The 27,896-nt window shown below is 44.3% G+C and overlaps 1 protein-coding gene across 3 annotated transcripts in view; it reads right to left on the bottom strand.

The window, feature by feature from the left end:
* LOC140730624 (grainyhead-like protein 2 homolog) overlaps positions 1 to 27,896 on the bottom strand; it is a 148,607-nt gene that overhangs the window by 75,413 nt on the left and 45,298 nt on the right. For all 3 annotated transcript variants that reach the window (XM_073051355.1, XM_073051349.1, XM_073051341.1), the window contains one exon: positions 3,069 to 3,124. In XM_073051355.1, coding sequence (XP_072907456.1) covers positions 3,069 to 3,124 — 56 coding nt within the window. The remainder of the gene's footprint in view (positions 1 to 3,068; positions 3,125 to 27,896) is intronic.

A 27,896-nucleotide genomic window follows, 5' to 3' on the forward strand; every position in this document is an offset into this window, starting at 1 on the left:
TGATTAAGTTCCTCAATTTGTCTGCCAGCTACATTATTCAGAGCTCCTCACCACGACAGCATCAATTCTACGTGGAGAGTATGTGTAGGAAATAGAAAGGTAAAACCGAGACCATAAGGCAGAGGAGGAGCAGATTTGTGTGATTCAGCTCATCGAGATTGCCTTGCCACTCATTTGACTGTGGCTGATTTATTACCCCTCTCAACCCCATTCTCCTCCCTGTAACCTTTCAAACAAGAGATTATGCCAATGCTGGAAATCCAGAGCAACACACACAAAATGCTGGAGGAGCTCAACAGGTCGGGAAGTGTCTATGGAAAGGAATAAACAATAACGTTTCGGGCTGAGACCCTTCATCAGGACCTTATTTTGGCAGTGGATGGGAGATCTTCAGAATTGATGAGGTTAGTGAAGGTGTGAGAGACAATAGCTGATGGTTCTGAGTGGGGTCCTCTTGATGGGGGTAAAAGAGAGATGTCTAAGACTTGCTGCCTGGCTTCATCAAGGTGGTTTGTGCTTGCCCTTTGACTGTGGGTTTGTTGAGGAAGGGATTGGTGCAGAGAGAGTGGTGGACAGAGGGGGTAAGGTTCGACCAGGAAAGAGGAGTGAAGTTGAGACAGTTTATGTCTCTTCTTCTATTAGAGATGAAAAGATCCAGAATGGGGTGTCCAAGAGGAGGAAAAGGGTTGGAGATGGGAGAGGGGGTCATCAGTTAGGGGTGGGGAATCCTCACCAAAGAACTTGGCTTGGAGACAAAGAGGACGGAAGAAGAGCCTGGCGCTGTGGTGAGTGCAGAACTCACTAAGGTACGGGTACAGGGAGACAAGAGTTAACTCCTTGCTGACGACAGAATGTCCTAATGCAGGGCCTCAGCCATAAACATTGACTCATTACTCCTTTCCATAGGTGCTGCCTGACCTGTCGAGTCCACTCTGATAGCCTTCGGTGCCTTTATTAATCAAGATCTTGTCAACCTCCCTTTAAATGTATCCAATGACTTGTAACATACCTGTGAGATTGGGTTTGGTATCATTAGCATAGTCGTGAAAATTGTTGCTAGCAGCAGCAGTTTATTGTAATACATAATGATAATATTTAAAAACCTATAAATTACAATAAGTATATATAAAAAATTTTAATTAAATCAGTAGAGCAAAAAGAGCAGAAAAATATATAGTGAGGTAGTGCTCGTGGGTTCATTGTCCATTCAGAAATATAACAGCAGAAGGAAAGAAGCTGTTCCTGAAACGTTGAGTGTGTGTCTTCAGGCTCCTATACCTCTTCCTTGATGGAAGCAATGAGATGAGGGCATGTCCTGGGAGGTGGGGGTCCTTAATGATGGATGCCACCTTTTTGTGCCATCGTCTTTTGAAGCTGTCCTTGATGCTGGGGAGGCTAGTGCATAAGATGGAGCTGGCTGAATTTACAACTTTCTGCAGCTTTTTCTGATCTGCTGCAGTGGCCTCTCTATACTAGATGGTGATATAGTCAGTTAGAATATTCTCCATGGTACATCTGTAGAAATTTGCAAGAGTCTTTGATGACATACCAAGTCTCCTCAAATTCCTAATGAAATATAGCCACTGTTGTGCCTTCTTTGTAATTACATCAAAATGCTGGGCTCAGGATAGACCTTCAGAGATGCTGACACCCAGGAACTAGAAACTGCTCACGCTGACCCCTCGATGAGGACTGGTGTGTGCTCCCTAACTTCATCATCCTGAAGTCAACAACCAATTCCTTGGTCTTAATGACATCGAGTGCAAGATTGTTGTTGCGACACCATTCGATCAGCTGATATCCCACTCCTATATGTTTCCTCATCACCATCTGAAATTCTGCCAACAATAGTTGTGACACTGGCAAATTTATAGATGGTATTTGAGTTGTACCTAGCCACACAGCTGTGGATGTAGAGAGAGTAGAGCAGTGCACTAAGCACACATCCTTTGGGGTATGCCTGTGTTGATTGGCAGCGAGGAGGAGATGCTGTTTCCAAATCGCACTGAATGTGGTCTCCCGCTGAGGAAGTCAAGGATCCAGTTGCAGAGGGAGGTAGAGGTCCAGGTTTTGGAGCTTTTTGATCAGAACTGAGAGTATGACTGTGTTGAATGCTGAGCTGTGGTCAGTAAACAGCAGCCTGATGTAAGTATTCCTACTGTCCAGGCGATCCAAGGCTGAGTGGGAGCCAGTGAGATTGCATCCGCCATAGACCTGTTGTGGCAGTCGGCAAATTGCAGCGGGTCCTGGTCCTTGCTTAGGCAGGAGATGATTCTGGCCATGACCAATCTCTCAAAGCACTTCTTCACAGAAAATGTGGGTGCCACTGGGTGATAGTGGCTGAGGCAGCTCACCCTGCTCTTTTTGGGCACTGGTGTGAGTGTGGGATGATTGTTGGTGCCAGCCGTCGCCGTTTGAGTATCTCAGAAACTGCTGATCTTGTGGGATTTTCATGCACAACAGTGTCTAGAATTTAGAGCGAATAGTGCGAAAAGCAAAAAACATATCCAGTGTGTGGTAGTTCTGTGGGTGAAAATGTCCTGTTAATGAGCGAGGTCAGAGGAGAATGGCCAGACTGGTTCAAGCTGACAGGAAGGTGATAGTAACTCAAATAACCACGTGGTATAACAGTGGTGTGCAGAAGAGCATCTCTGAACACACAACACGTAGAACCTTGAAGTGGATGGGTTACAGCAGCAGAAGACCTCGAACACACTGTACACTCAGTGTGCACTTTATTAGGTTCAGGAGGAATCCATAAAGTGACCACTGTAAAGCTCTGGGACAAAAAAGTGGATGAACAGGATCCAAGGCACTCTCTGTGTAACTATGGCATCTGAATTTTTCCCATAACAGAGTGCTAGAATTCATAAATACAAGATAGTCTGTAGAGGCTGGAAATCCACTCCTGAAAAAGGGTCTCAACCTGAAAAGTTGACTCTTTATTCATCTCCATGGATGCTGCCTGACCTGTTGAGTCCTCAAGCATTTTGTGTGTGTTAACATTTCTTCCCTCAATCCCCCACCCCCACCCACCTCACCTTCCCCAAGGGTTTCAAGTGCCTTACCCTCCTGTCTGTTCGTAGATGAATTCCTCTTCTCCTAATGAAGGGCTGCGGTATTTCTGCAGTTAAATCAGGGATTAAAAAGACATGCATTAGAACTCAGCAACGAATTTCATGATGATATAAAGTAGATCAAAGTAAAAGCACATTCTGAAAAGTTTGAGGGCTATTTTTCCCATTTCTGTTACGCAAGTCTTATCAACTGAACTTAAAAGATGACTGAGATTTCACTGCCACACATTTCTTGTAATCTGAGTGTTTAATTATTCAGCCTTCTTTCTCTCCCTAATTTCCAATTGCAAAGTGATAGAACCTCTGACCACTCTTCCTTTTTCAGACAATCATGGGGTTTGCGTTCTGAAATGTTTTCCCAACCTTTACCCCCAACACGCGAACAAATGGTCCAGTTTTGACACACTACTCAAATCTGCACCTTATACAGAAGATTCCCTCCATCTCTAGCTGCACTGTCTGTCTTTTATTTTATTTAGTGATTCAGCACAGCGACAGACCCTTCTGGCCCAATGATCTTGTGCTGCCCGATTACACCCATGTGATCAATTAGCCTACTAACCCATAATTCTTTGGAGTGTTGGGAGGAAACCTACACGCTCGTGGAGAGAATACACACACTTCTGACAGACAGCAACGGGAATTGAAGCTGGCACTGTAATAGTGTTATGCGAACTGAGAAAAAGACCAGTAGCTTAGAATTTTTATCTAATAACTGAAAGCCAGGATGGATTAGTTCGCACAGCCCCTCCTTGCTGCCCTCACCATTCCTCATAGCCCCCTCCTTCTCTACCATCTGCTGTTTAACACACTACTGCTCCTCTGTGACTTTGCCAACAGTCTTCAGAAATCATTTGATGTTTAAGTACAAGGAGGCTTGGACCAGCTGAACACTCTAACTAGGACTCAACACACCACCACCCCCACCAATCCCCGTTGGGGTCCCTGGACATCGATTGCCAGGGACAATGGGCCCTGCAGCCAGGGAGCAAGCACATGATGACATCTGTGTCCCGATGAAGGGTCTCAGCCTGAAACGTTGAGTGTTTTTCTCTTCCATAGATGCTGATTGACCTGCTGACTCCCCTCAGCATTTCGTGTGTGTTGCTGAGGATCAAATGCCCTGGGAACATATCTACCCACTTCAACCCAGGTCCATATCCAATTCAATACTTAGGCATAGGAACTGATGGGCATAGGTCTTCTGAATACAGGAGCAGTACTATCAGGTGCAAGTGTTTCACTGTAAAACACTAATACAAATGGTGGAAGGGATATGTGATCAGTGGGACAGTGAGGGAAAGACAAGGAGGTGAGCAAATGGAGAAAAAAAGTGAAGCAGTGAATGGGACAGCGATGAGACAAAGAGAGAGCAGAGTGAGGAGATAAGATTATAATCACAAGAGATTCCGCAGATGCTGGAAATCCAGTGTAAGACACGCAAAATACTGAAGGAACTCGGCATCTATGGAGTGGAATAAACAGTTGACGTTTCAGGCGAGACCCTTCAGGACCTTTCTGATGAAGGGTCCCGCCCTGAAGCATCACCTGTTTGTTCCTTTCTATCCTAACCTGCTGAGCTCCTCCAGTACTTTGTGTGTTGCTAAACAATTAGCTTTATTTGTCACTTGTACGTCAAAACATACAGTAAAATACAATACGTCACTTGCATCACATCAAGTCAGTAGGGATTATGTTCGGCAGCCCACAAGTGTCACCCTGGTTTGGAACTCATACACACACCCACAGCTCACTAACCCTAACTCTACATCTTTGGAAACTGGACCACCCAGAGGAAATCCACACTGTTACAGGGCGAGCGTAAAAGCTCCTTATGGGGAATTGAACCTCCATCTTAAAACTGATGCTTAAGCTGCTCTGACATGTGGAGCTGCAGGTGGAGCAACAAAGAGACCAGTATCTATGTCTTTAAACCCAACCAAAAGTTGCAGTTTCCAGTTAAACCAAACGGTAGTGAGGTCATGGAAGTGTTTGTTGTCTTCTGGCAAATAAGGGTGAACAAGTCTCCAAGGCCTGAGAAGGAGCCCCCTTGGACCTTATGGAGAGATTAGTGCAGGAATTGTAGGTGCTCTGGCAGAGGAATTTAAAACATTTCTGTAACTATGGGTGAGGTGGTGGAGGATTGGTGGAAAGCTAATGTTTCGCTTTTCAAGAAAAGGTTTAAAAATAAACTGGTGATCCTAACGTCAATAGTGGGTAAATTATTGGAAGATATTCAAGAGGACAGGATGTATAAGCATTTGGATAGACAGGGCCTGATTAGGGATAATCAGCATGCTTTGTGTGTAGTAGGTCACATCTAGCCAATCCTATAGAGTCTTTTGAGATAGTTACCAGGAAAGCTGATGAAGAAAAGGCAGTGGACATGTCCACATGGATATTAGCAAGGCCTTTGACAAAATCCCTCATAGGAGGTTGGTCTGGTATACAGGATGAGGGAGTAAACAGGATTCAACTTTGGCTTAGTGGGAGAAGCCAGAGAGTGGTAGTAGATGGTTGTCTCTCTGACTGAAGGTATGTGACTAGTGGTGTGCCTCAGGGTCTGTTGTTTGTCACCTATATCAAAGATCTGGATGATAATTGTAGATGACAAATTTTTGGATGACACCAAGACTGGGGGCATAATAGATAGACAATAGACAGTAGGTGCAGGAGTAGGCCATTTGGCCCTTCTAGCCAGCACCACCATTCACTGTGATCATGGCTGATCATACACAATCAGTACCCCGTTCCTGCCCTCTCCCCATATCCCTTGACCCCACTATCTGCGAGCTCTTTCTAACTCTCTCTTGAATGCATCCAGAGACTTGGCCTCCACTGCCTTCTGGGGCAGAGCATTCCACATATCCACCACTCTCCGGGTGAAAAAGTTTTTCCGCATCTCTGTTCTAAATGGCCTACCCCTTATTCTTAAACTGTGGCCTCTAGTTCTGGATTCACCCATCAGCGGGAACATGCTTCCTGCGTCCAGTGTGTCCAATCCCTTAATAATCTTATATGCTTCAATCAGATACCCTCTCATCCTTCTAAATTCCAGTGTATACAAGCCCAGTCGCTCCAATCTTTCAACATATGACTGTCCCGCCATTCCGGGAATTAACCCTGTGAACCTATGCTGCACTCCCTCAATAGCAAGAATGTCCTTCCTCAAATTTGGAGACCAAAACTGCACACAATACTCCAGGTGGGGTCTCACCAGGGCCCTGTACAGCTGCAGAAGGACCTCTTTACTCCTATACTCAATTCCTCTTGTTATAAAGGCCAGCATGCCATTAGCTTTCTTTACTGCCTGCTGTACCTGCATGCTTGCTTTCATTGACTGATGTACAAGAACACCTAGATCTCATTGTACTTCCCCTTTTCCTAACTTGACTCCATTTAGATAGTAATCTGCCTTCCTGTTCTTGCCACCAAAGTGGATAACCTCACATTTATCCACATTAAACTGCATCTGCCATACATTTGCCCACTCACCCAACCTGTCCAAGTCACCCTGCATTCTCATAACATCCTCCTGACATTTCACACTGCCACCCAGCTTTGTGTCATCAGCAAATTTGCTAATGTTACTTTTAATCCCTTCATCTAAATCATTAATGTATATTGTAAACAGCTGCAGTCCCAGCACCGAACCTTGCGGTACCCCACTGGTCACAGACTGCCATTCTGAAAGGGACCCATTAATCACTACTCTTTGTTTCCTGTCAGCCAGCCAATTTTCAATCCATGTCAGTACTCTGCCCCCAATACCATGTGCCCTAATTTTGTCCACTAATTTCCTATGTGGGACTTTATCAAAAGCTTTCTGGAAGTCCAGGTACACTACATCCACTGGCTCTCCCCTGTCCATTTTCATAGTTACATCCTCAAAAAATTCTAAAATTCTAGATAGTGAGGAAGGCTATCAAAGCTTGCAGCAGGATCGTGTTATGACTAACACATGAGGGCACAGTTTTAAGGTGCTTGGAAGCAGGTACAGAGGAGATGTCAGGGGTAAGTTTTTTTTTATACAGAGAGTGGGGAGTGCGTGGAATGGGCTGCCAGCTACGGTGGTGGAGGCAGATACGACAGGGTCTTTTAAGAGACTCCTGGATAGGTACATGGAGCTATAGAGGGCTATGGGTAACCCCAGGTAATAGCTAAAGTAAGTACATGTTTGGCACAGCTTTGTGGGCTGAAGGGCCTGTATTGTGGGGTAGGTTTTCTATGTTTCTGTCTGGACCAGCTGGAGAAATGGACTGAAAAATGGAACATAGAATTTAATGCAGACAATTGTGAGGTGTTGTACTTCAGGAGAACACACTAGGGTAGGACTTACATGGTTAGCTCTACGGCACTGAGGAGTGCAGTAGAACAAAGGGATCTGGGAATACAGATCCATAATTCCTTGAAAGTGGTGTCTCAGGTAGATAGGGTCATAAAGAGAGCTTTTGCCACGTTGGCTTTCATAATCAGAGTGCTAATTTGGGATGTTATTTTAAGATTTATATAAGCGTTGGGAGGCCAAATTTGGAGCATTGTGTTCAGTTCTGGTCACCTACCAACAGGAAAGATATCAAAAAGTCTGACAGAGTTCAGAGAAATTTTACAAGGATGTTGTTCGGACTTAAGGACCTGAGTTACGGGGAAAGGTTCAACAGGTTAGGAGTATGTAGTGTAGGAGAATGAGGAGAACTTGATAGAGGTATACAAATTAAGAGGGGTACTGATGGGGTAAATTAAAGGTTGAAGGTTAAAGTCTGTCCTGAACCTTATAGGCTCATCAGACGGGTGCTTATACCGGTTTCCGTGGCGTAAAGCAGCTGAGAGTACTAGACACCCACCCCCCCCCCCCCCACCACCGGATAGGACGCCAGTCTATCACGAGGTTAACCCCCAGTATTTTGCCGGTACCCATTTTCAGCTGGGTGGACTGGAGCAATGTGTGGTTAAGTGCCTTTGCTCAAAGACACAACACGCTGCCTCGACCGGGGCTTGAACTCACGACCTTCAGGTCACTAATCCAATGCCTTAACCACTTGGCCACGCGCCACACAATGGGGTAAATGTAAGCAGGTTTTCTTCCGAGGTTGGGTGAGGCCACAACTAGAAATCATTGGTAAGGATGAAAGGTGAAATACTTAAGAGGAAGCTGAGGGCAGCTTCTTCACTCAGAGGGTGGAATGAGTGTGGATCGAACTTCCAAACGAATTGAGCGCAGGTTCAGTTTCAATATTTAAGAGTATTTTGGATTAGTACATGGATGGGAGGGGTATGGAGGGATTTGGTCCAAGTGCAGGTCAACGGAACTATGAAATAACAGATTGGAATGGACTAAGGACAAAGGGCCTGCTTCTGTGCTGTAGTGCTCCATCACTTTAAGCAAAAATGAACTTTTGAATTTCCCTCGGAAGAGGTTTGGATTCTAAATCTGACCCTGCGCACAAGAACTTTGTATATTTTTCAGTTTCTATAAATGGTGATTTCCCCATGCGTCATAGTTGTTTGTATTGTGTTCAGTAGTTCCACAACAGCAGGATGGTGGTGAGAACTCCACCGTTTTGTCTTTTTCTTTCACAAAACCACATGCTGAAAGAGCTTTCTTTGCATAGTGGTGACTTACTGGGGAGTTTCTGCAGCTACTTCTATCATTAAGTCAAACAAGTGTGGTTAGTAATTATAATCACACAATAATTCTTCAAATCTTGTTGCCTCTTGCAGACCAGCGGTGTAAATACAGTAACAGATCTAATATGATGCAAACTCAATATATTACTGTGTCCATTTGATGAACATTGTCAAGAGGCACAAATGTTAAGTTAATGTACAGAGACAATTGGTGAAAGAATAAATTCAATGGACATTTAGTCAAACCAACAAAATAGTATCAATGGCAATGATGCAGAACTACAGAAAGTGGTGGATATGGCCAGTCGATCACAGGAACAGCCCTCCACACCACTGAAAACATTTACAAGGAGCACTGTCACGAGAAAGCAGCATCCATCATCAAGGACACCCCTTATTCAGACCATGCTCTCTTCTCATACTACCATCAGGCTCAGGTGTCCCATCACTACGTTCAGGAACAGTTATTAACCTTCAAGAACCTGGCTCCTGAACCAGTGTGGATAACTTCACTCACAACTCTGACCTGATTCCACAACCTATAGTCTCACGTTTAAGGATGCTGAAACTCACGCACTCGGTATTATTTATTTTCTAATTGCCCAGTTTGTCTTCTTTTGCACATTGGCTGTTTGTCAGTCCGTTTTTATGTTTTTTTTCATAAATTCTATTGTATTTCTTTATTTTCCTGTTTATGTCTGCAAGAAAATGAACGTCAAGGTAGAACACGGTTGCACATACGTACTTTGATATGTTATGAATGTGCCACAACTCTGAGGGGCCGAAGGGTACAAAGTAGCCCCCTTCTTCTTGAGAATCGCAAGATCGCTATTAATCTGGGTCTGGGACCCAGGAAATGAGAGAGAATCCTCAAGGTTTTCGGAATGTGTCCTGGCCCCTCAGCGATACAAAGCCACGGATAACGGCCATTGTCTCTTGGAGACGGAATTGTGTATTGAGTACTGTATTATTCATTGAAGCCCTCAGGGGACGACCAGAGTGGTCTGGTTGAGGGATTGCATCATCCCAACCTGATTGACATCTGAGACCCCGTGAGTAAGGATAAAAGAGGGTCTGGGGAACAACCCCTTTAGACGCAGCAGGGGAAACGCTAGAAATCCCGTGACAGCGTTTAAGAGTGACAGCCGGTGGGGCCCGCGTGCGTCCTTTCCCTTGCCTGGGATCGACGGCCGTACCACGGAAGAACAGCTTAGCTAAAGGAGTGGACACCACCGAAATTTTGAAGGATCGACATCATAAAAAGGAAAAGCTGGCAAGTTTCAAAAATCCCTCTCTTGACTCCAACCAAAGGCTGCAGCCTGCATGAACTGAATGACTTTTTATATTTCCATCGGACAATACCTTATCCCCTAGACAGCGATATAGCTTATTTCTTATTGATTATAATTATACCCGCACCTTTAGAGTTAGTATTGACAACGTATATTATCTGTATGTTTGCATTGATATTATTTTTGTGTATTTTTACCAATAAATACTGTGAAAAATAGTACCATCAGACTTCAGCGGACCTCTCTATCTTTGCTGGTAAGTGACCCAGTTATGGGGTACGTAACAGATAATAAATTTAACTTGACTTTACGTTAATGAGTTTTTCACATTTGTATATTGCATCACTACAATAAAAGCTGCAGTACTGAAGCCAATTTTCAGCAAGCATCAGCTCTCGCTCAAAGATAATGAAAGTAAATATATCAATGGAATTGCTAAACATAGATAATACAATAACAAATATTATTGTAATCAGTTGAAATGATAACAACCTGAAATTGTAGCTGTAATAACAGAAAAAAAAAGACAATCGATGTTAACCCGTAAAGCCATTAAAAAAACTGACAAGAGTTTATGCCACCCAAAGGGGTGCAGTTAATGTGGAGACCCAGAACTTCTTGTCAGTGATGTGCTGGCCTGAAATGGTTGTAAACCATGTAGACACAAACAACACAGCATCAGTCCTAGAGTCACAGATTACTACAGCACAGAAACAGGCTCCGTGGCCCATCTAGTCCATGTCAAACTATATTGTGCCTAGTTCCATCTGAACCATAGCCCTCCATACCCCTCCCACCCATGTGCTTCAATGGTGCCATTTAATATACAGTATACAACCTGAAATTCTTACTCTTCACAGACATCCACAAAACAGAAGAAAACCCTCAAAGAATGAATGACAGAAAAGCGTTAGAACCCCCAAGCCCCACTCCCCCCACTTGCTCCAGCAGGATGCATCAGCGCCCACCACCTACTGAGCAAGCACAGCAAAGCCCCCAAAGGAGGACCATGATCTGCAGTCCAACAAAAACCATTGTTCACCCAACAGACTCTCTTTCTCTCACCTGCAGGGAGAGAGAGAGATGTCATCCCATCCACAGTGTGGGGGGAGACCAACTTATCCAAACTTCTCTTAAATGTTCATATCGAACCCCTGTCCACCTCTTTCACTGACAGTTCTTTCCACATCTGCACCACCCTCTGAGTGAAGTTGTTCCCTCAGGTTTCTCTCAAATATTTCACCTTTCACGCCTAACCTACCCTCTAGTAATTTGAGGTGACTATTAGCTTCTTTTAAACGTGCCAACCATATTGTAGAAGCCACTGAGAATGTAAAGAATTGCTAATGTCTTTCAGTAACATTCCTTTACTCTCTGTATACCCATGACTGTGTCATCACCCACAGCTCCAATCTGCTAAATAAATTTGCTGACAACACTACACTGATTGGCCTAATCTCAAATAACAATGAAGCTGCCTACAGAGAAGAAGTCATCACCTTGACACAGTGGTGTCAAGAAAACAACCTCTCCCTCAGTGTTGCAAAAATGAAGGAGCAGGTTGTAGACTACAGGAGGAATGGAGAAGGGCTAGCCCCTATTGACATCAATGGATCTGGGGTTGAAAGGGTGAACAGCTTTAAGTACCTTGGCATAAACATCATCGAGGAACTCACGTGGTCAGTACATACCAGCTGTGTGGTGAAAAAAGCACAACAGCGCCTCTTTTACCTCAGACGGTTGAAAAAGTTTGGTATGAGGTCCCCATATCCTGAGAAATTTCTACAGGGGCACAATTGAGAGCATCCTGACTGACTGCATCACTGCCTGTTATGGGAGCTGTACCACCCTTAATCGCAGGACTCTGCAGAGAGTGGTGCAGACAGCCCAGTGTATCTGTAGATGTGAACTTCCCACTGTTCAGGACATTTACAAAGACAGATGTGTAAAAAGGGCCTGAAAGATCATTGGAGACCCGTGTCACTCCAACCACAAACTGTTCCAGCTGCTACCATCCGGGAAATGGTACCGCAGCATAAAAGCCAGGACCAACAGGCTCCAGGACAGCTTCTTCCACCAGGCCATCAGACTGATTAATTCATGCTGAAACAGTTGTATTTCTATGCTATATTGACTGTCCTGTTGTACATATTATTTATTATAAATTACTATAAATTGCACATTTGACGGTGACGTAACGTAAAGATTTTTACTCCTCATGTATGTGAATGATGTAAGTAATAAAGTCAATTCAATTCCAATAAAGCAAAATATTAAAAACAGGCTGAACTGGAAGATCTTCCAGACAGACTATTAATTCACTTTTTTGATGTTGAACAGTACCGTGATAAATATTCTGGTGGACCAGGTGAATGCAGAGGGTGTGGGGGAACCAGAGAGCCGGCAAATGCGAAGGAAATGCAGCAGGAATCACTGGCTGAACCAGAGACACATGAGAGTCTGCAGGCGCTGGAAATCCTGAGCAACACACACTGGAGTAACTCAACAGGTCGGACAGCATCCACGGAGAGGAATGAAGTGTCGACATTGCGGGCTGAGGCTACTCATCAGGACTGGAAGGGAAGGGAGAAGAAGCCAATGTAAGAAGGTGGAGGGAGGGGAAGGAGTACAAGCCAGATGTGAAGAGAGGTGAAGAGAGGTGGGCAGCGGTGTTGAAAGGTAAGCATTTGGGGGAGGGGGGAAGAAGTGATAAGCTGGGAGGTGATAGGCGGAAGAGGTAAAGGGCTGATGAAGAAATCTAATAGGAGAGGAGAGTAGGCCATGGGAGAAAGGGAAGGAGGAAGGGCACCTTCTAATGAACCACATTCTTTTCTTGCTGTGTGTCTACATTGAAGATCCTTCATCAGGACAGGAAAGGCACGAGACAGGGTTGTGCATGGTCACCGCTACTCTTCGCGTTATATCTGGAACCATTAGCTCAATACATCAGACAAAATTTAAGATATCAGGGGAATTACTATTAAAGGGACAGAGCATAAACTGGCTTGTTATGCGGATGACATTTTGATCTATCTAGGGCAACCAACATATTCTTTACCTAAATTGATGCAATCCTTTGAACAATATGGTTAATTATCAGGATACATGATCAACATAGATAAAACCCAATTACTTTCATATTACTATAGTCCACCAAGAGAAATTGAAAGTAGATATCCCTGGGCATGGCACACAGAGTCTTTCAAATATTTGGGCATCATTATGCCAAAAGATTTGGCAAAATTATCAGAATGTAATTATCAGCCTTTATATAAAAAAATTAAGGAAGATATGGAAAGATGGAACCTGATTCCTTTTTTCAGTCTCAGTTCAAGGATTGTGTCTATTAAAATGAATATTCTGCCCAGACTGTTATGTCTCTTTCAGACCCTACCAATAGAGATTAATCAAAATCAATTCAATAAATGGAACAAGATGTTATCAAGATATGTTTGGCAGGGTAAAAGGCCCAGAGTTTGTCTCAAAACTTTGCAATTAGCAAAAGGTGTGAAACAGACTGCACATACATTCACAAAATAATATTGACACAAAATAATAATATGCGTCATTTTGTGCCAATGACCAACGCAGTCCCAGGATTGTGCCGGGGGCAACCCGCAAGTGTTGTCACACATCTGGCGCCAACATAGCGTGCCCAGAACTGACTAACTCTAACAGTATATCCATGGAATGTAGGAGGAAACCAGAGCACATGGAGAAAAAAATGTAGAAACTTCCTCCAGACAGCAGCAGGAATCTAAATTCAACTGGTAATCACTGGTGCTGTAAAATGATTGCGCTAACCACTATGTTAGCACCCCGCCCAACTAATCAACTTATCCAAAAATTTAACTTGAGTGTACTTGTGAAACTATGAAAAACCATACTGAATGTGTAATGTTATTCAGTGATTTTGAAATCAAATATTTCACAGGTGGAGAACTGAAAATCCGCTTTTTTTGTTGATAAGCACATACTCAGCTACACCAATAAAAGTGCAGTAGGTCTGGATTATTAAATATATCATAGGAACACATTGTAAATGGAAGAAAAGTTACAGTGTAATGGCATTTTATTAGACTGATTCGTACACTGACTCACAAAAGGTTTTACTTTATGGTTGCGTTAAAGTTTGAGTTGTGATCTAATCAATTCAATTTAGGATGCATTAATTACAATTCCCAATTGCACCAAAAATATTGATTTTGGAATGTCCTTTCCTTCAGTTGAATCCAGCATTGAACTGAAGAGAGTTCAGCATTTTCTCCCTCTATCAATGCAAACATCTGGAGGTAGACAAATGCTTCAGCTACAAACAACACAACTGTGTAAACAACATTAAACACTCAGAAGTGGCAAATGCAGCCACAGGGTAACACAAGAGGTACAATTTATCACTTGTTTTTTTTTTGGAATATTTTTTCCTAAATTTTATCGAAATACAGAGCGGCACGGTATCGTAGTGGTTAGCACAATCGCTTAACAGCGGCAGCAATTGCCACTCAGGTTTTGATTCCTGCCACTCTCTATAAGGAGTTTAGACAGTCTCCCTGTGTTTCTCCTCCAGGTGTTCTGGTTTCCCTCCCACATTATAATGAGCTGTTAGTGAAGCCTATCGAGTATTGAAAGGCCTAGATAGAGTGGGTGTAGAGAGGATTCTTCCTATATTGGAGGAGTCTAGGATCAGCGTGCACAGCCTCAGAATACATAGATAAGAGAATATTTTTAGGTGCTGGAAATCTAAGCAACCCACACAAAATGCTGGGGGAACTCAACAGGCCGTCTATGGTAAACGGTACGGTCAATGTTTCAGGCCAAAGGAAAAGAAGATGAGTAGAGTAAAAAGGTGGGGGGAGGGGAGGGAGAAACACAAACACAAGGTGACAGGTGAAACCGGAAGGGGGAGGTGTGAAGTAAAGAGCTGGGAAGTTGATTTGTGAAGGAGATACAGGGCTGGTGAAGGGAGAATAATAGGAGAGGACAGCAGGCCATGGAAGAAAGAAAAAAGGGGGGAGAGCAGCAGAGGGAGGCAATGGGCAGATAAGGAGACCGGGTGAGAGAGGGAAAAGGGGATGGGGGATGGTGGGGGGGGGGGGGAGGGAGGCATTACTGGAAGTTTGAGAAATCGATGTTTGTGCCATCAGGTTGGAGGCTACCCAGACAGAATATAAGGTGTTGCTCCAACAACCTGAGTGTGGCCCCATCACAACAGCAGAGGAGGCCGTGGATAGACATACACAGTCGTCCTTTTAGAACAGGTATGAGGAGGAATTTCATTAGCAGGGTTAATCTGTTCTTGATTAGACAGGCCATCAAAGGTTATGGGGATAAGGCAGGAAAATGGTGTTGAGAGGGGCAATAAATCAGCCATGATGGAATGGCCTAATTTCTACTCCTGGCCTATGGTGGGCAAGCTATGATGGCGCCGGAAGTGTGGCGACACTTGGGGGCTGCCCCCAGCATATCAGCAAACCATGTTGGTCGTCGACACAAAACAACACATTTCACTGTACGGTTTGCTGTACATGGGGCAAATAAAGCTAATCTTTAAATCTTTAAAATCTCTGCCTCAAATGGAGAATGAGCAGGGCACCAAGTGGCACACAGTTCAAAGTCCACATGTTGGCCACTGGTCTGTGCCCAGTTAACAGATGTCATCTAGTTTGATGTCATCAACATCAAGATGGCGGCGCGACGACGCAGGGCGCAGCGGCCACTCCAGTAAGGAATATCCGTTATCTGTAAGTAGGGGCCGTGCACAATCCTGATTTGATTGAGACGGATGTGTGAAGCACGGAGGAACATCTGGCGAAACTTCTGACATGCCTGTGCTGCTGACGCTGCTACTGAGCGATCGGAGAGATCTCCAGAGAGGAAGGCCCCGAATCCTCGGCTTTGCCTGTTGCTTGGTGGCCGGAGCCGGGGTTGAAGCACTCGGCAGAGATGGTGCTCGGTGCTCGGTGTCGGAGGGCTGGTCGGAGGCACGAAGTTGTCGGAAGTTTTCGGACGGACTCACAGTTGGGCTGTGCTCGGGTGCTTCCAGAGGCTGCATCGGGAAGTTTTGCCACGTTGGAGGTTTCTTCCTTCTGCCATCTGCGTGAGATGATGGGCTATCTGGGACTTTGAGACTTTTTTTTTACCGTGCCCATGGTCTGCTCTTATCAAATTATGGTATTGCTTTGCACTGTTGTAACTGTATGTTATAATTATGTGGTTTTTTTGGTCAGTTAGTCTTGGTCTGTCTTGTGCTTATGTGATATCATACTGGAGGAACATTGAATTTCCCCTTGGGGATGAATAAAGTATCTATCTATCTATCTATCTATCTAGTTTGAACGAGAGGTATATCTGGCCACAGTAATATAATGCAAACTCTTACTCTTACTATGGAGTATCTAACACATTGTACATTCATGCATTGAGGTTAGATTCAGGTTTGGCTGTCAACAACCTAGCAGGAAGGAACTCTAAGATCAGACAAAAATTCCAATCAGAGGGAAAGTTACATGATGTAGGTGGGAGAAAAAGGCATTTCAATACAATTAGTTGAATTAAAAGTTTCAAACTGCCCAACAAGAAAACTGATCAAATTATTTAAAATCGATCTCCTTCTTGTGACATTTCTTACTCCTGCTCCACAATTAGCTAGACACAGCTTTCATCCTTTCCTAACAGTCCAGTCGAATCAGACTTTGCTGAGGGTAAAGCAAGCAGACTTAGGAAGTACAAAGCTTTAGTTACGCTCGGGAAGTCAGAAACACACAATGCTCTTTGCAGCAGAAGTAAGAATGGTGAGATTAGTTAATATCTCAAGGTAGACTGCTTTAAAACAAAATGCTTTTGTCCAGTAGTGATTCCTGACTTTGTGAGCATGCTTTCAAGGGAAACTCAAACCCATCTGGCAAATATCTTCAACTGTGATAGCTCTCTCACAAACCACCCTCCCCTCCTTTTTAACATAATTCACCCCCCCAAATACCACAAACATCAGATGATGTGCAGCGTCACTGTGGAGAAACCCTTCATTACACTCAGTGGCCATTCTATTAGGTACATCTGCACACCTGCTTGTTAATGCAAGTGTCAAATCAGCCAATCATGTGGCAGCAGCTCAATGCATAAAAGCATGCAGTCATGGTCAAGAGATTCAGTTGTTATTCAGACCAAATATCAGAATGGGGAAGAAATGAGATCTATGTAATTTTGACTGTGGAATGATTACTGGTGCCAGACGGGGAGGTTGAGTATCTCAGAAACTGCTGATCTCTTAATAGTCTGTAGAGTTTACATGGTGCAAAAAACATCGAATAAACTGCAGTTCTGTGGGCGAAAATGCCTTGTTAATGAGAGAGGTCAGAGGAGAATGGTCAGACTAGTTCAAGCTGACAGGAAAGTGACAGTAACTCAAATAACCACGTGTTACACCATCTCCGAAAGCGCAACAGATCGCACCTTGAAGAGGACGGGCCACAGCGGCAGAAGATTACGAACATACAGAAATACATTCAGTGGCCCATTTATTAGGAACCTCCTCTACCTAATAAAATGGGCACCGAGTGTATATTGTAATTTTTTTTCACTGATTGCCTAAGCAGTGAATCGCTCTTTCCGGCCACAAGCCTACTCTTCTTGATGAGCTGTACTAGCTTTCAAAATGCACGATTACACCAATTACTCAGAGAATAGTTCCCACTTTTTTTTAAACTGGGAAATCAGATCATGATGACAGGCCTATCCTTACGCTTATCTCTCTATAACTACATATAAAAAGAGTGAGCAATTAGCTCAGATTCTGAACCAAAAGAAGATAACTAAATCAGCCACAGCACCAAGTTCAAACACTATCTGGTGCTCTTGCTGCAGAACTTGAATGAGTGCAGGATGTGACGTAAATGGGAGTGAGATAGGGCGTGCCTTGCATCACATAGTAGTCGGCTGAAACGCGCCGTCTTGGCTTTCAGAGATGATGACATACTGTAGCCCAGAATGAGTCAGTGGCTTTAGGGGTAGGTGGAGACAGGGAGAAAAAAAAACAGATCTCCTACCAGAGGAGAGAGTTTTCATATTTCCAGTCTAAACACAGAGATCTGATATGGAGGGGTGCAGAGGGTCAGAAAAAAGCTGCAGAGGATTGTAAACTCAGCCTGCTCCATTGTGTGCACAAATCTCCCCACATACTGTGTATGGAGTTGAAAACTCGCCGCCTCCAGGCTGCCGGGACGATGGGGTGAGGTTGGCCGGTAGCCACGTCGCACAGGAGGGTCCTCTCACCTGGGCCTACGAGAAAGTCCTGCAGCTGAAAACCCGAGACTGCGGTCCTGTAGCTGGGCATCTCGTCGTCTGCCTGCTGCGCCTCTGCTAGTGCTGCATAGTCCACCCCCAGGGACAGGGCCTGGGCAGCTGGTCTGGAGAGTGCGTCCGCCATGACGTTGTCCTTTCCCGAGACATGCTGGATGTCCGTTGTGTACTCGGAGATGTAGGACAGATGTTGCTGCTGGCTAGCCGACCAGGGATCGGACACCTTTGCGAACGCGAAGGTCAACGGTTTGTGGTCCGTGAACGCGGTGAACGACCTGCCTTCTAAGAAGTACCTGAAATGCCGGATTGCCAGATACAGTGCCAACAGCTCCCGGTCGAAAGCACTGTACTTGAGTTTGGGTGGTCGTAGGTGCTTGCTGAAGAATGCCAGGGGTTGCCAGCGCCCCTCGATGAGCTGCTCCAGCACCCCACCGACTGCTGTGTCGGATGCGCCCACCATGAGGGCGGTCGGAACGTCCGTTCTGGGGTGCACCAGCATCGCGGCATCTGCCGAGGCTTCCTTGGCTTTAACGAAAGCGGCCGCAGCCTCCTCGTCCCAAGTAATGTCCTTGCCTTTACCCGACATCAGGGTGTACAAAGGGCGCATGATACGGGCTGCTGAGGGGAGGAAACGGTGGTAGAAGTTCACCATACCAACAAACTCCTGCAGGCCTTTGACCGCGTTGGGCTGGGCAAAGTGGTGGATCGCGTCTACCTTGGCTAGCTGATCCACACAGAGAACTAGGTAGAACCAGCAGGGCCTGCAGCTTTCCTAACGTTCTGTTTTCCAAATAGTTTGCAAATGTCTTCTTGCTTCATAGAAAGTTTAGGGTGGGATGGAGGGAGGAGGAGGCTGAAGAAGGTAAATGGGGCGGGGATAAAGGGGGATGGTAACACTGCAGTGATTGTGAAAGGAAAGGGGTGGGTTCAGCATATCAGGGTTAGAGGAAGTGAGATGGATATTGATTGTCCTTATCAAACCAGCAATAAAATTAATTGAGCTGATTGGCCAAGACAGGGGAGGGGAGAGACTTGGGAGCACTTTAGTTCAAAGTTCATAATACTCTGCAGGGAACTCCAACAATTGCTGGGCAGTCTGAAGTGTCTCCCTAGCCCATCCTTGTAAGTGTTTATCGCTACTTTCAGAGCTTTATTGAGCTGGTATCTTGCAGAGCTACACATACTACTCCGTTTCCAGATCTGTAGGCATAATCCCTTGCAGACCTGAGAGTCCTCAACTCCTTGGTGAACTATGGTTTGTTGTTGTTATACCTCACAACAAAGACATACACCTCTACGGAAGGGTATGTAGGATGTTACAGTGTCAGCACATTCATCTATACTGCTACACCAGCCTTCCAATCTGTGGCGCCTCAGCAGACTCTCAGCCTTCCAGCAGACTCAGGAGTCCCATGCCGTCTGGTGGTCCTCTCCAATTTTCGTTTATGGCCGGGAACAGGTATGGTCACGGCATGGTCAGGGTTGCCCGGGGGAAATGGCAGAATTTGAATGGCGGTATAGCAGTGGTCCAAAGTTCCGTCCTCATGAGTGGGGCAGCGAATCATCTGGTGGTATTTGGGCAGATCATGTTTCCTGTTACAATGGTTGAAATCCTCCATAATGAAAATGACAGTATTGGGAAATTAATTTTCAAAGTTATAAATGTTAGTAGCCAATAGCTGTTGTGTAGATTGAATGTTTGCACGAGGGGGATTGTAAATAACAGCCAGGATAACAGAGTGAAATTCCTTGGGTAGGTAGAGTGGTTTAGAGTGAATGAAAAGAGCCTCTAGGTTAGCAGAGGAAAAGGAAGGAATGATGGACATATCCTTGCACCATCTGTTATTTATGAACATGACTTGCCCTATAGTGCTCTTTTACAATCCACTCGAACTAGGTGGTATCCTGGCATTTGAACAAAGTTGGTATGTCTGAGTTAAGCCACGTTTCAACAAAACAAACAGCAGAATATGGGCATCATCCTTGTTCGTCCTGATGAGCAGCACCAACTTGTCTATCTTAACTATAAGACGGTGGACATTTGGAAGGCAGATTTGCGGGAGAGAAGTATGGAAGCCTCGGCATCTCCAGCATACTAGAGTGCCTGAGTGTTTACATCTATATCTCCTGGAGATGCACATTTTCCAGCCAGCATCATTGCTCTCAGTCAGAAGTTTTGGTGATAAATCCTCTAATATTCATGAATACTTCACAAGTAAAAGTAATCCATGAGTTTGATGGAAAGCTCAAATTTAATCACACAATATAAACAAGAAAGGAAGCACCTAAAACAGTGGCAGCCAGCTCAGTCAGGAGCCAAGTGGGTGTGTCCTCTCCGGGGAATCAGGCCAGACCGTGATCCCAAAGGCAAGTACGGATATCTACAAACTCCAAGAATACCGTCAGAACTTGAGGACAGCAGGGAGATCTCGGAAAGAAGCAATGCCCCACTCAATAAGTGCCCGCATTTTGGATAGCCCAGCAAGAGAGATGGACGAGTTGGGTAGGCAAAGTGAACAGCATGAACTGGGTGGGCCAAAGGGCCTGTATTGCTCAATGATTCTTAAATACCCGTGCCTGCTTCATCAATGCTGACGAGAAAAAGTGGATGTGCACTCTTGTCATTATGGACTTCGGATGAACTCCTGAATGAAGCAATGAAGTGGGAACGGGAAGATGTGATAGAGCCGGTGTCTGAGTTCGCAGGAAGTGACTGCACTGAGTGACGGCGAAGGATGTCGTTCGCGTGTTAGTTCTTTAGACTGCACAGCTTAAGCGGAATGGTACCTGCAACATCTAGATGGTCTACAAGTTCATTTTTATGGCATTTCATTGAAGTTGAAAAACAAGTGGGAGATGAATTTTGACCATTGCATCACAGTCTAGAGCAGCCTAGCTTTACATGTCACATATACATTGAAATATATAATGCAATGTGCCATTTTGTGTCAACGACCAACACAGTCCGAGGCAGCCCATAAGTATCACCACCCTTCCAGTACCAACATAGCTTGCCCACAACTCGCTAATCCTTACCCTGTGCAATGTGGGAGGAAATCGAAGCACCTGGAAGTAACCCACACAGACACAAGGAGGATGTGCAAACTCCTTACGGGCAGCGGCAGGAAACAAAACCCAGATCGTTGATCAGCGGAGATGTAACGTGATTGCACTAACCACTATGCCATGGTGCCTCCCTACATGCTATTGAGCCGACTGCGTCATCTGGGAGAGGTTCTTGCCAGGAGAGTGACGATAGGGTGAGTGAGCCAGTGCTTTGCTCTTTGGAGAGGAGGAGGATGAGGTGTGACTTGATCGAGGTGTACAAGATGATAAGAGGCACAGATCACCCGAACAGGCAGAGACTTCTTCACAGGGCATAATTTTAAGGTGATTGGAGGGAAGTATAGGAGCTGTGTCAGAAATAAGCTTTTTTTGTTACACAAACAGTAGTGGGTGTGTGGAATGCTCTGCCAGGGGTGGTGGTAGAGGCAGATACATTTAAGAAACTCTTAGATAGGCACAAAGATGAAAGAAAAAAGGAGAGCTATAGAGGAGAGAAGGGTTAGATTGATCTTAGAGTAGTTTAAAAGGTCAGTACCACACCGTGGGCTGAAGGGCCTCTACTGTGCCGTAGTGTTCTGTTATAATGACCAGGAGCTGTGAGTCAAATTTTCAGCTGTGCTCAAAAACACCTAAAACCGATTGCTCTAATGCATGTTGAACTGGTTTTCAGCTGCAGGACACCATTTAACATTGGTGTGTGAGGGAGTTTCTACGCCAAAGTGACTTTCTGCTTTTCTTCATGAATCCCATCAACAGCAGCTGATGACCCAGTCAGTCAGAACCCGGGGACAGGCTGCACGCACTGAGATTGGACTGTACCGTACTGGCTTCCTCAGCACCAACTGAATGAACACTGACTTACCCAGAAGCCAAACTGTATTCACGGCCATTTCCAAGTCCGATCATATCAAGTCTGGAACTTGACAGACCGTTGATGGTGTGAGGCATTATCAAGGATCAGTTTTAATTGCCATATGCACTTACATATATCAGGAATTTGCTGTGATGACATGCAACAAAAACACCCACAAACTATAAAGAATTATTTAAAATTAGAGGCTAAAGGATGTGGAATTAAATGTGCACTAATGCATAAATAACAGCATGTAGTTACAATGCAAACAGTATCATAAAAAGTACAGTGTACACTGTTTACAGTGTAGTAACAGAGGTAATAGATGGGGTGGGGGAGCGCTCAATAGAATGGTTGATCAGATTAACTGCCGGAGGAAAGAAACTTTTAACGTGGCATGAAGTTTTTGTTTTAATAGCTCTACAGCGTTTTCTAGTAGGGAGCTTTTGGAAAAGGCAGCTTGCAAGGTGGGAAGCATCTGCAATGATTTTTCCTGCCTGCTTCTTTGGTCTGGACACATATAATTCCTGCAGGGATGGCAGACTGCAGACAATGACCTGACATTTTGCTGTAGTTTTTATACATTATGAGAGGATGCTGCACCAAACTGGACAGTAATATCTCTCTATGATAGTGTAGAACTGCGCCAGTTTGCAGTCATCGAGGGATCAGCAGTACAAAGATTCAAGCTCCTGGGTGTCAACATCTCTGAAGATCTATTCTGAGCCCAACATATTTATGCAATTACAAAGAAGACATGACAGTGGCTATATTTCATTAGGAGTTTGAGGAGATTTGGTATGTCACCAAAGTCTCTCACAAATTTCTACAGTTGGACTATGGAGAGCATTCTAACTGGTTGAATTACTGTCTGGTGTGGAGGGGCCACTGCACAGGATCGAAGAAAAAACTGCAGGAAGTTGAAAACACTGCCAGGTCCATCATGGATACTAGCCTCTCCTACATTGAGGACCCCTTCAAAGAGCAACACCTCAGAAAGTATGCATCCACCATTTACAATCCCTACCACCCAGGACATGCCCTCTTCTCAATGCTACCATTGGGAGAAGGTATAGGAGCCCAAAGACACACAGTCCACCTTCAGATTTCTGAATGGACAATAAGCATATATACACTACCTCAGTACTTTTTCTCTTTTTGCTCTACTTATTTAATTTAATTTTTTATATATATTTCTTATTGTAATTTGTAGCTTTTTATTATTATGTATTGACTGTTCTGCTGCTACAAAACAATCCATTACACAACATATGTCAGTGATAATAAATCTAATTATGATTCTGGGTATGTTCTGGGGAAGACAGGATTTTACCGACTGCAAAAAGCAGTTCCCATGTGAGGAAATACAGAAGATCATGTCGTCCCCTATGCAACATTCCTTTTGATCCACATTGTCTTTGATTCACCTATACTGGACAAAATGGTCTTAATCCAACATGCCTCTGACTTGGGGCACCTTGCAAATAAGTGAAACACTATCCAAGTCCTTGGGTTGAAGCCTGCTCCACCAACAATCAAACCCTAATCCTAATTCAAATGCAGCTGCTCTTTCCTACACCCCTTTCCACATGCCGAAGGCTGTCCAGAGTTCACACTCACATGCTGAGCCCCAATATACATCTACCAGGCCCAGCCTCAGGAGGAGAGTGCAAGAATGCACATCTTTAAATCCAATGTATAATATAATATTAAATGCCATAGTTATATAGAAGTGTTTTACAATTATAAAACTTTATAATTTACAGGGTTTTTCAGATTATAAATGTGCTAAAGCATAGAGTAAGATACATCTTTATTTATCTAAATGTCTAAAATGATAGCAAATTAGTACACTAGTGGAAAATTACTCAGTGTTCTAAAGTAAATTCACTTAATAATAGTCCTTTGCACTGATCTCTTAAAACAACCCACGAGCAAACTACAGCTGAGTTTACATTTCAGCTGTCACCTGGTGACTAGCAGGTGAGAATTCTGGATCTAAACTGGCTGAAGACTGTCACAGACTTGAACACAAGAGATTCTGCAGATGCTGGTAATCCAGAGCAATGCACACAAAACGCTGGTCAAGCAGCATCTAAGTAAACAGTTGACATTTCAGGCCGAGACCCTTCATCAAAGATCATTCCCTTCTCTTCACCTGTCCCTCCCCTTTCTCCCATGATCCACTCTCCTCACCTATTTGATTCCTTCTTCTTCAGCCCTTTATCTTCCCACCTATCACCTTCCAGTTTCTTGCTTCATTCCCTTCCCTCACCCACCCACCCTCCCCCTAACCTGGCTTCACCTATCACCTTCTAGCTTGCATTACTTTCCTTCCCCCCCCTCCCCCCCCCCACACCTGATTCTGGCTTCTTCCCTCTTCCTTTCCATTCCTGATGGAAGGTCCAGGCCAAAATGTTGGTTATTTATTCCTCTCCATAGATGCTGCCAGACCTGCTGAGTTAATCCAGCACTTTGTGTGGCTTTGGAAACTATCAACACTGCTGGGCTTCTGGCTTCCTGGATTCCTGATTAAACTTTAATACAAGATGCACTGTGTGCATGTTAAATCAGTGACTGCAAAAAATAGAAGCTCTTTTCCAAGGGCAGATAGGTCTATAAATGTCCTTATAAAAAGGCCATAAACCATTAGACCGTGGAGCATAGGAGCAGAATTAGGCCATTTGGCCCATTGAGTCTGCTCCACCATTCCATCATGGCTGATTTATTTTCCCTCTCAAACCCATTCTCCTGCATTCTCTCCATAACCATTGACCTGCTTACTAATCAAGAAACTATCAAGCATCGCTTTAAATATACCCAATGACTTGGCCTTCACATCCAGCTGTGGCAACGAATTCCACAGATTCATCTCCCTCCAGCTAAAGAAATTTTTCCATATCCCTGTTCTAAAGGGGTGTCCTTGCATTCTAAGGCTTTACCCTCTGGTCCTACACTCACTTACTACAGTCAACATCTCCTCCACATCAACTACATCTTGGTCTTTCAATATTAGAAAGAGTTCAATGAGATCCCCCCCCCCCCATTCTTCTAAACTCCAGTGAGCCATCAAACACTTCACATACATTAACCCTTTCATTTCTGGATCAATCCCACAAACCTCTTCTGGACCCTCTCCAATCCTTGCACATCATTTTTTTAGATAAGGGGTCCAAAACTACTCACAAGACTCCCAGTGTGGTCTGACTAATGCCTTATAAAGCCTCAGCGCTGCATCCTTGCTTTTACAGTCCTCTTGAAATGAATGCTAACATTGCATTTGCCTTCCTTACCAACGACTCAACCCACTAGTTAATTTTTAGGGAATTTTGCATGAAGACTCCCAAGTTCCTTTGCACCTCTGATTTCTGAATTTCTCCCCATTTAGAAAACAGTCTCTGCCTTTATTTCTTCTACCAAAGTGTATGACCATACCTTTCCCTACATTAGATCTGTTAGGGAGTGAGACATAAGTTTGTGTAGAGCAGTGGGCCCAACTTTTTTTTATGCCATGGACCAACACATTTAAGCAAGAGATCCATGGGCCCCAGGTTGGGAACCCCTGTACATGGGAACTCAGCAGGGAAAGCAGCACCTACAGTGTGTAAACAGTCAACATTACGGGTCAAGACCCTTCATCAGGAGTCCTTACCTTCTCCTCACCTGCCTCTCCTCCTTCCCTTTCTCCCATGGTCCACTCTCCTCGCCTATTTGATTTCTTCTTCTTCAGCCCTTTACCTTCTCCACCTATCACCTTTCAGTTTCTCCCTTCATCCCCTTCTCCCACCCACCCACCTTCCTCCCCCTAACCTGGCTTCACCTTCCAGATTGTACCCCTTTCCCTCACTCAATAGTTTCAAGATAATTATGGCAAAGAATAGGCCTGGTCCTCAGGTTGAGATTCTAAATTGGAAAAAGACCACTTTTGATGGTGTCAGAAAGGATCTGGCAAGTGTGGATTGGGACAGGTTGTTTTCTGGCAAAGGTATACTTGGTAAGGGGGAGGCCTTTGGAAGTGAAATTTTGACAGTACAGAGCTTGTATGTTCCTGTCAGAATAAAAGGCAAGGATAACAGGTCTAGGGCACCTTGGTTTTCAAGAGATATTGAGGCCCTAGTTAAGAAGAAGGAGATGCATAGCAGGTACAGGCAGGAAGGAGCAAATGAGGTACTTGAGGAATGTTTTTAAAAAATTCAAGAGACCACCTTAGGAGGAAATCAGGAGAGCTAAAAGGATGATAGAGGTTGCTCTAGAAAACAAGGAGAGGAGAATCCTAAGGAGTTCTACGGAGCAAAAGGATAGTGATGGACAAAATTAATGAATTGGATTGGACATCAGCTTTGTGGAGGAAGCCAGTCAGTGGTAGTAGATGGTTGCCTCTCTGACTGGAGCCTGTGACTATTCATGTGCTGCAGGGATCAGTGCTGGGTCCACTGGATCAATGATCTGGATGATAATGGATCAGCAAATTTGTGGGCAACACCAAGATTGGGGGCATAGTGGATAGTGAGGAAGGCTATCAAAGCTTGCAGCAGGATCCAGAACAGTTGGAAAAATAGGCTAAAAATGGTAGATGGAATTTAATGCAGACAACTGTGAGGTGTTGCACTTTGGGAAGACAAACCTGAGTAGTACTTGCACAGTGAGTGCTAGGGCACTAACGAGTGCAATAGAATAGAGGGTATCAGAGAATACAGAACCATAATTCCTTGAATGGGGCATCACAGGTAGTAAAGAAAGTTTTTGGCACATTGGCACAGTACTTTCATAAATCAAGTTCTGAGTACAGGAGTTATTATGAGTCAATTATGTTGAAGTTGTACAAGACGCTGGTAAGGCCTAATTTGGAGTACTGTGTGCAGTTTTGATCACCTACCTACAGGAAAGATATAAATAAGATTGAAAGAGTGCACAGGAAACTTAGAAGGATGTTGCTAGGACTTTAGGACTTGAGTTATATGAAAGGATTGAATAGGTTAGGGTTTTAATCCCTAGACCGTGGAAGAATGAGGGGAGATTTGATAGAGGTATGCAAGATTGTGACAGGTATGTTTAGCAGAAAATACAAGCAGACTCTTTCAACTGAGGTTGGATGAGACTGGAACTCGAGGTCTTGGGCCAAGGGTGAAAGATGAAATGTTTTAGGGAAACATATGCGGGAACTTTTTGACTCAGAGGTGATGAGAGAATGGAACAAGTTGCCAGTGTAAGTGATGCACGTGGGTTTGATTGTGACACTTGAGAAGTTTGGATTGGTACAGGTTTTAAGAGAGTTATGGAGGGCTATGGTTTGGGTGCAGATAAATGGGACTAGGCAGTTGACCAGGTTGGCATGGACAAAATGGGCTGAATTAAGGCATAGTTTTCAGGAGAATTGAATGCCAGCAAACAAAGATTCCTTTGCGTCAAATCTCTTGAAGGGCTTTAAGAACCCCAACAAGCACACAAAACTCCTGGGCTACACCAATTTTTAACCATATTGCTCCATTTTGTTAGACAAATTTCAAGCCTCCCAGTTCAGTTTGATTTCCCAGTCAACTGTTACAAGTCTTTCTCACACACTATACTGAGAATCACTTTGTATCAAAGAGGCCATGAATCTGCTAAGTGCATACTCCTATACAAACAGGGGCCAGCAACCATTTGTCCCCAACATGGACAGTTTCCATTCTGATTCAGCTG

This window comes from Hemitrygon akajei, chromosome 1, assembly GCF_048418815.1.
Source record: "Hemitrygon akajei chromosome 1, sHemAka1.3, whole genome shotgun sequence".
Classification (NCBI taxonomy): Eukaryota; Metazoa; Chordata; class Chondrichthyes; order Myliobatiformes; family Dasyatidae; genus Hemitrygon; species Hemitrygon akajei.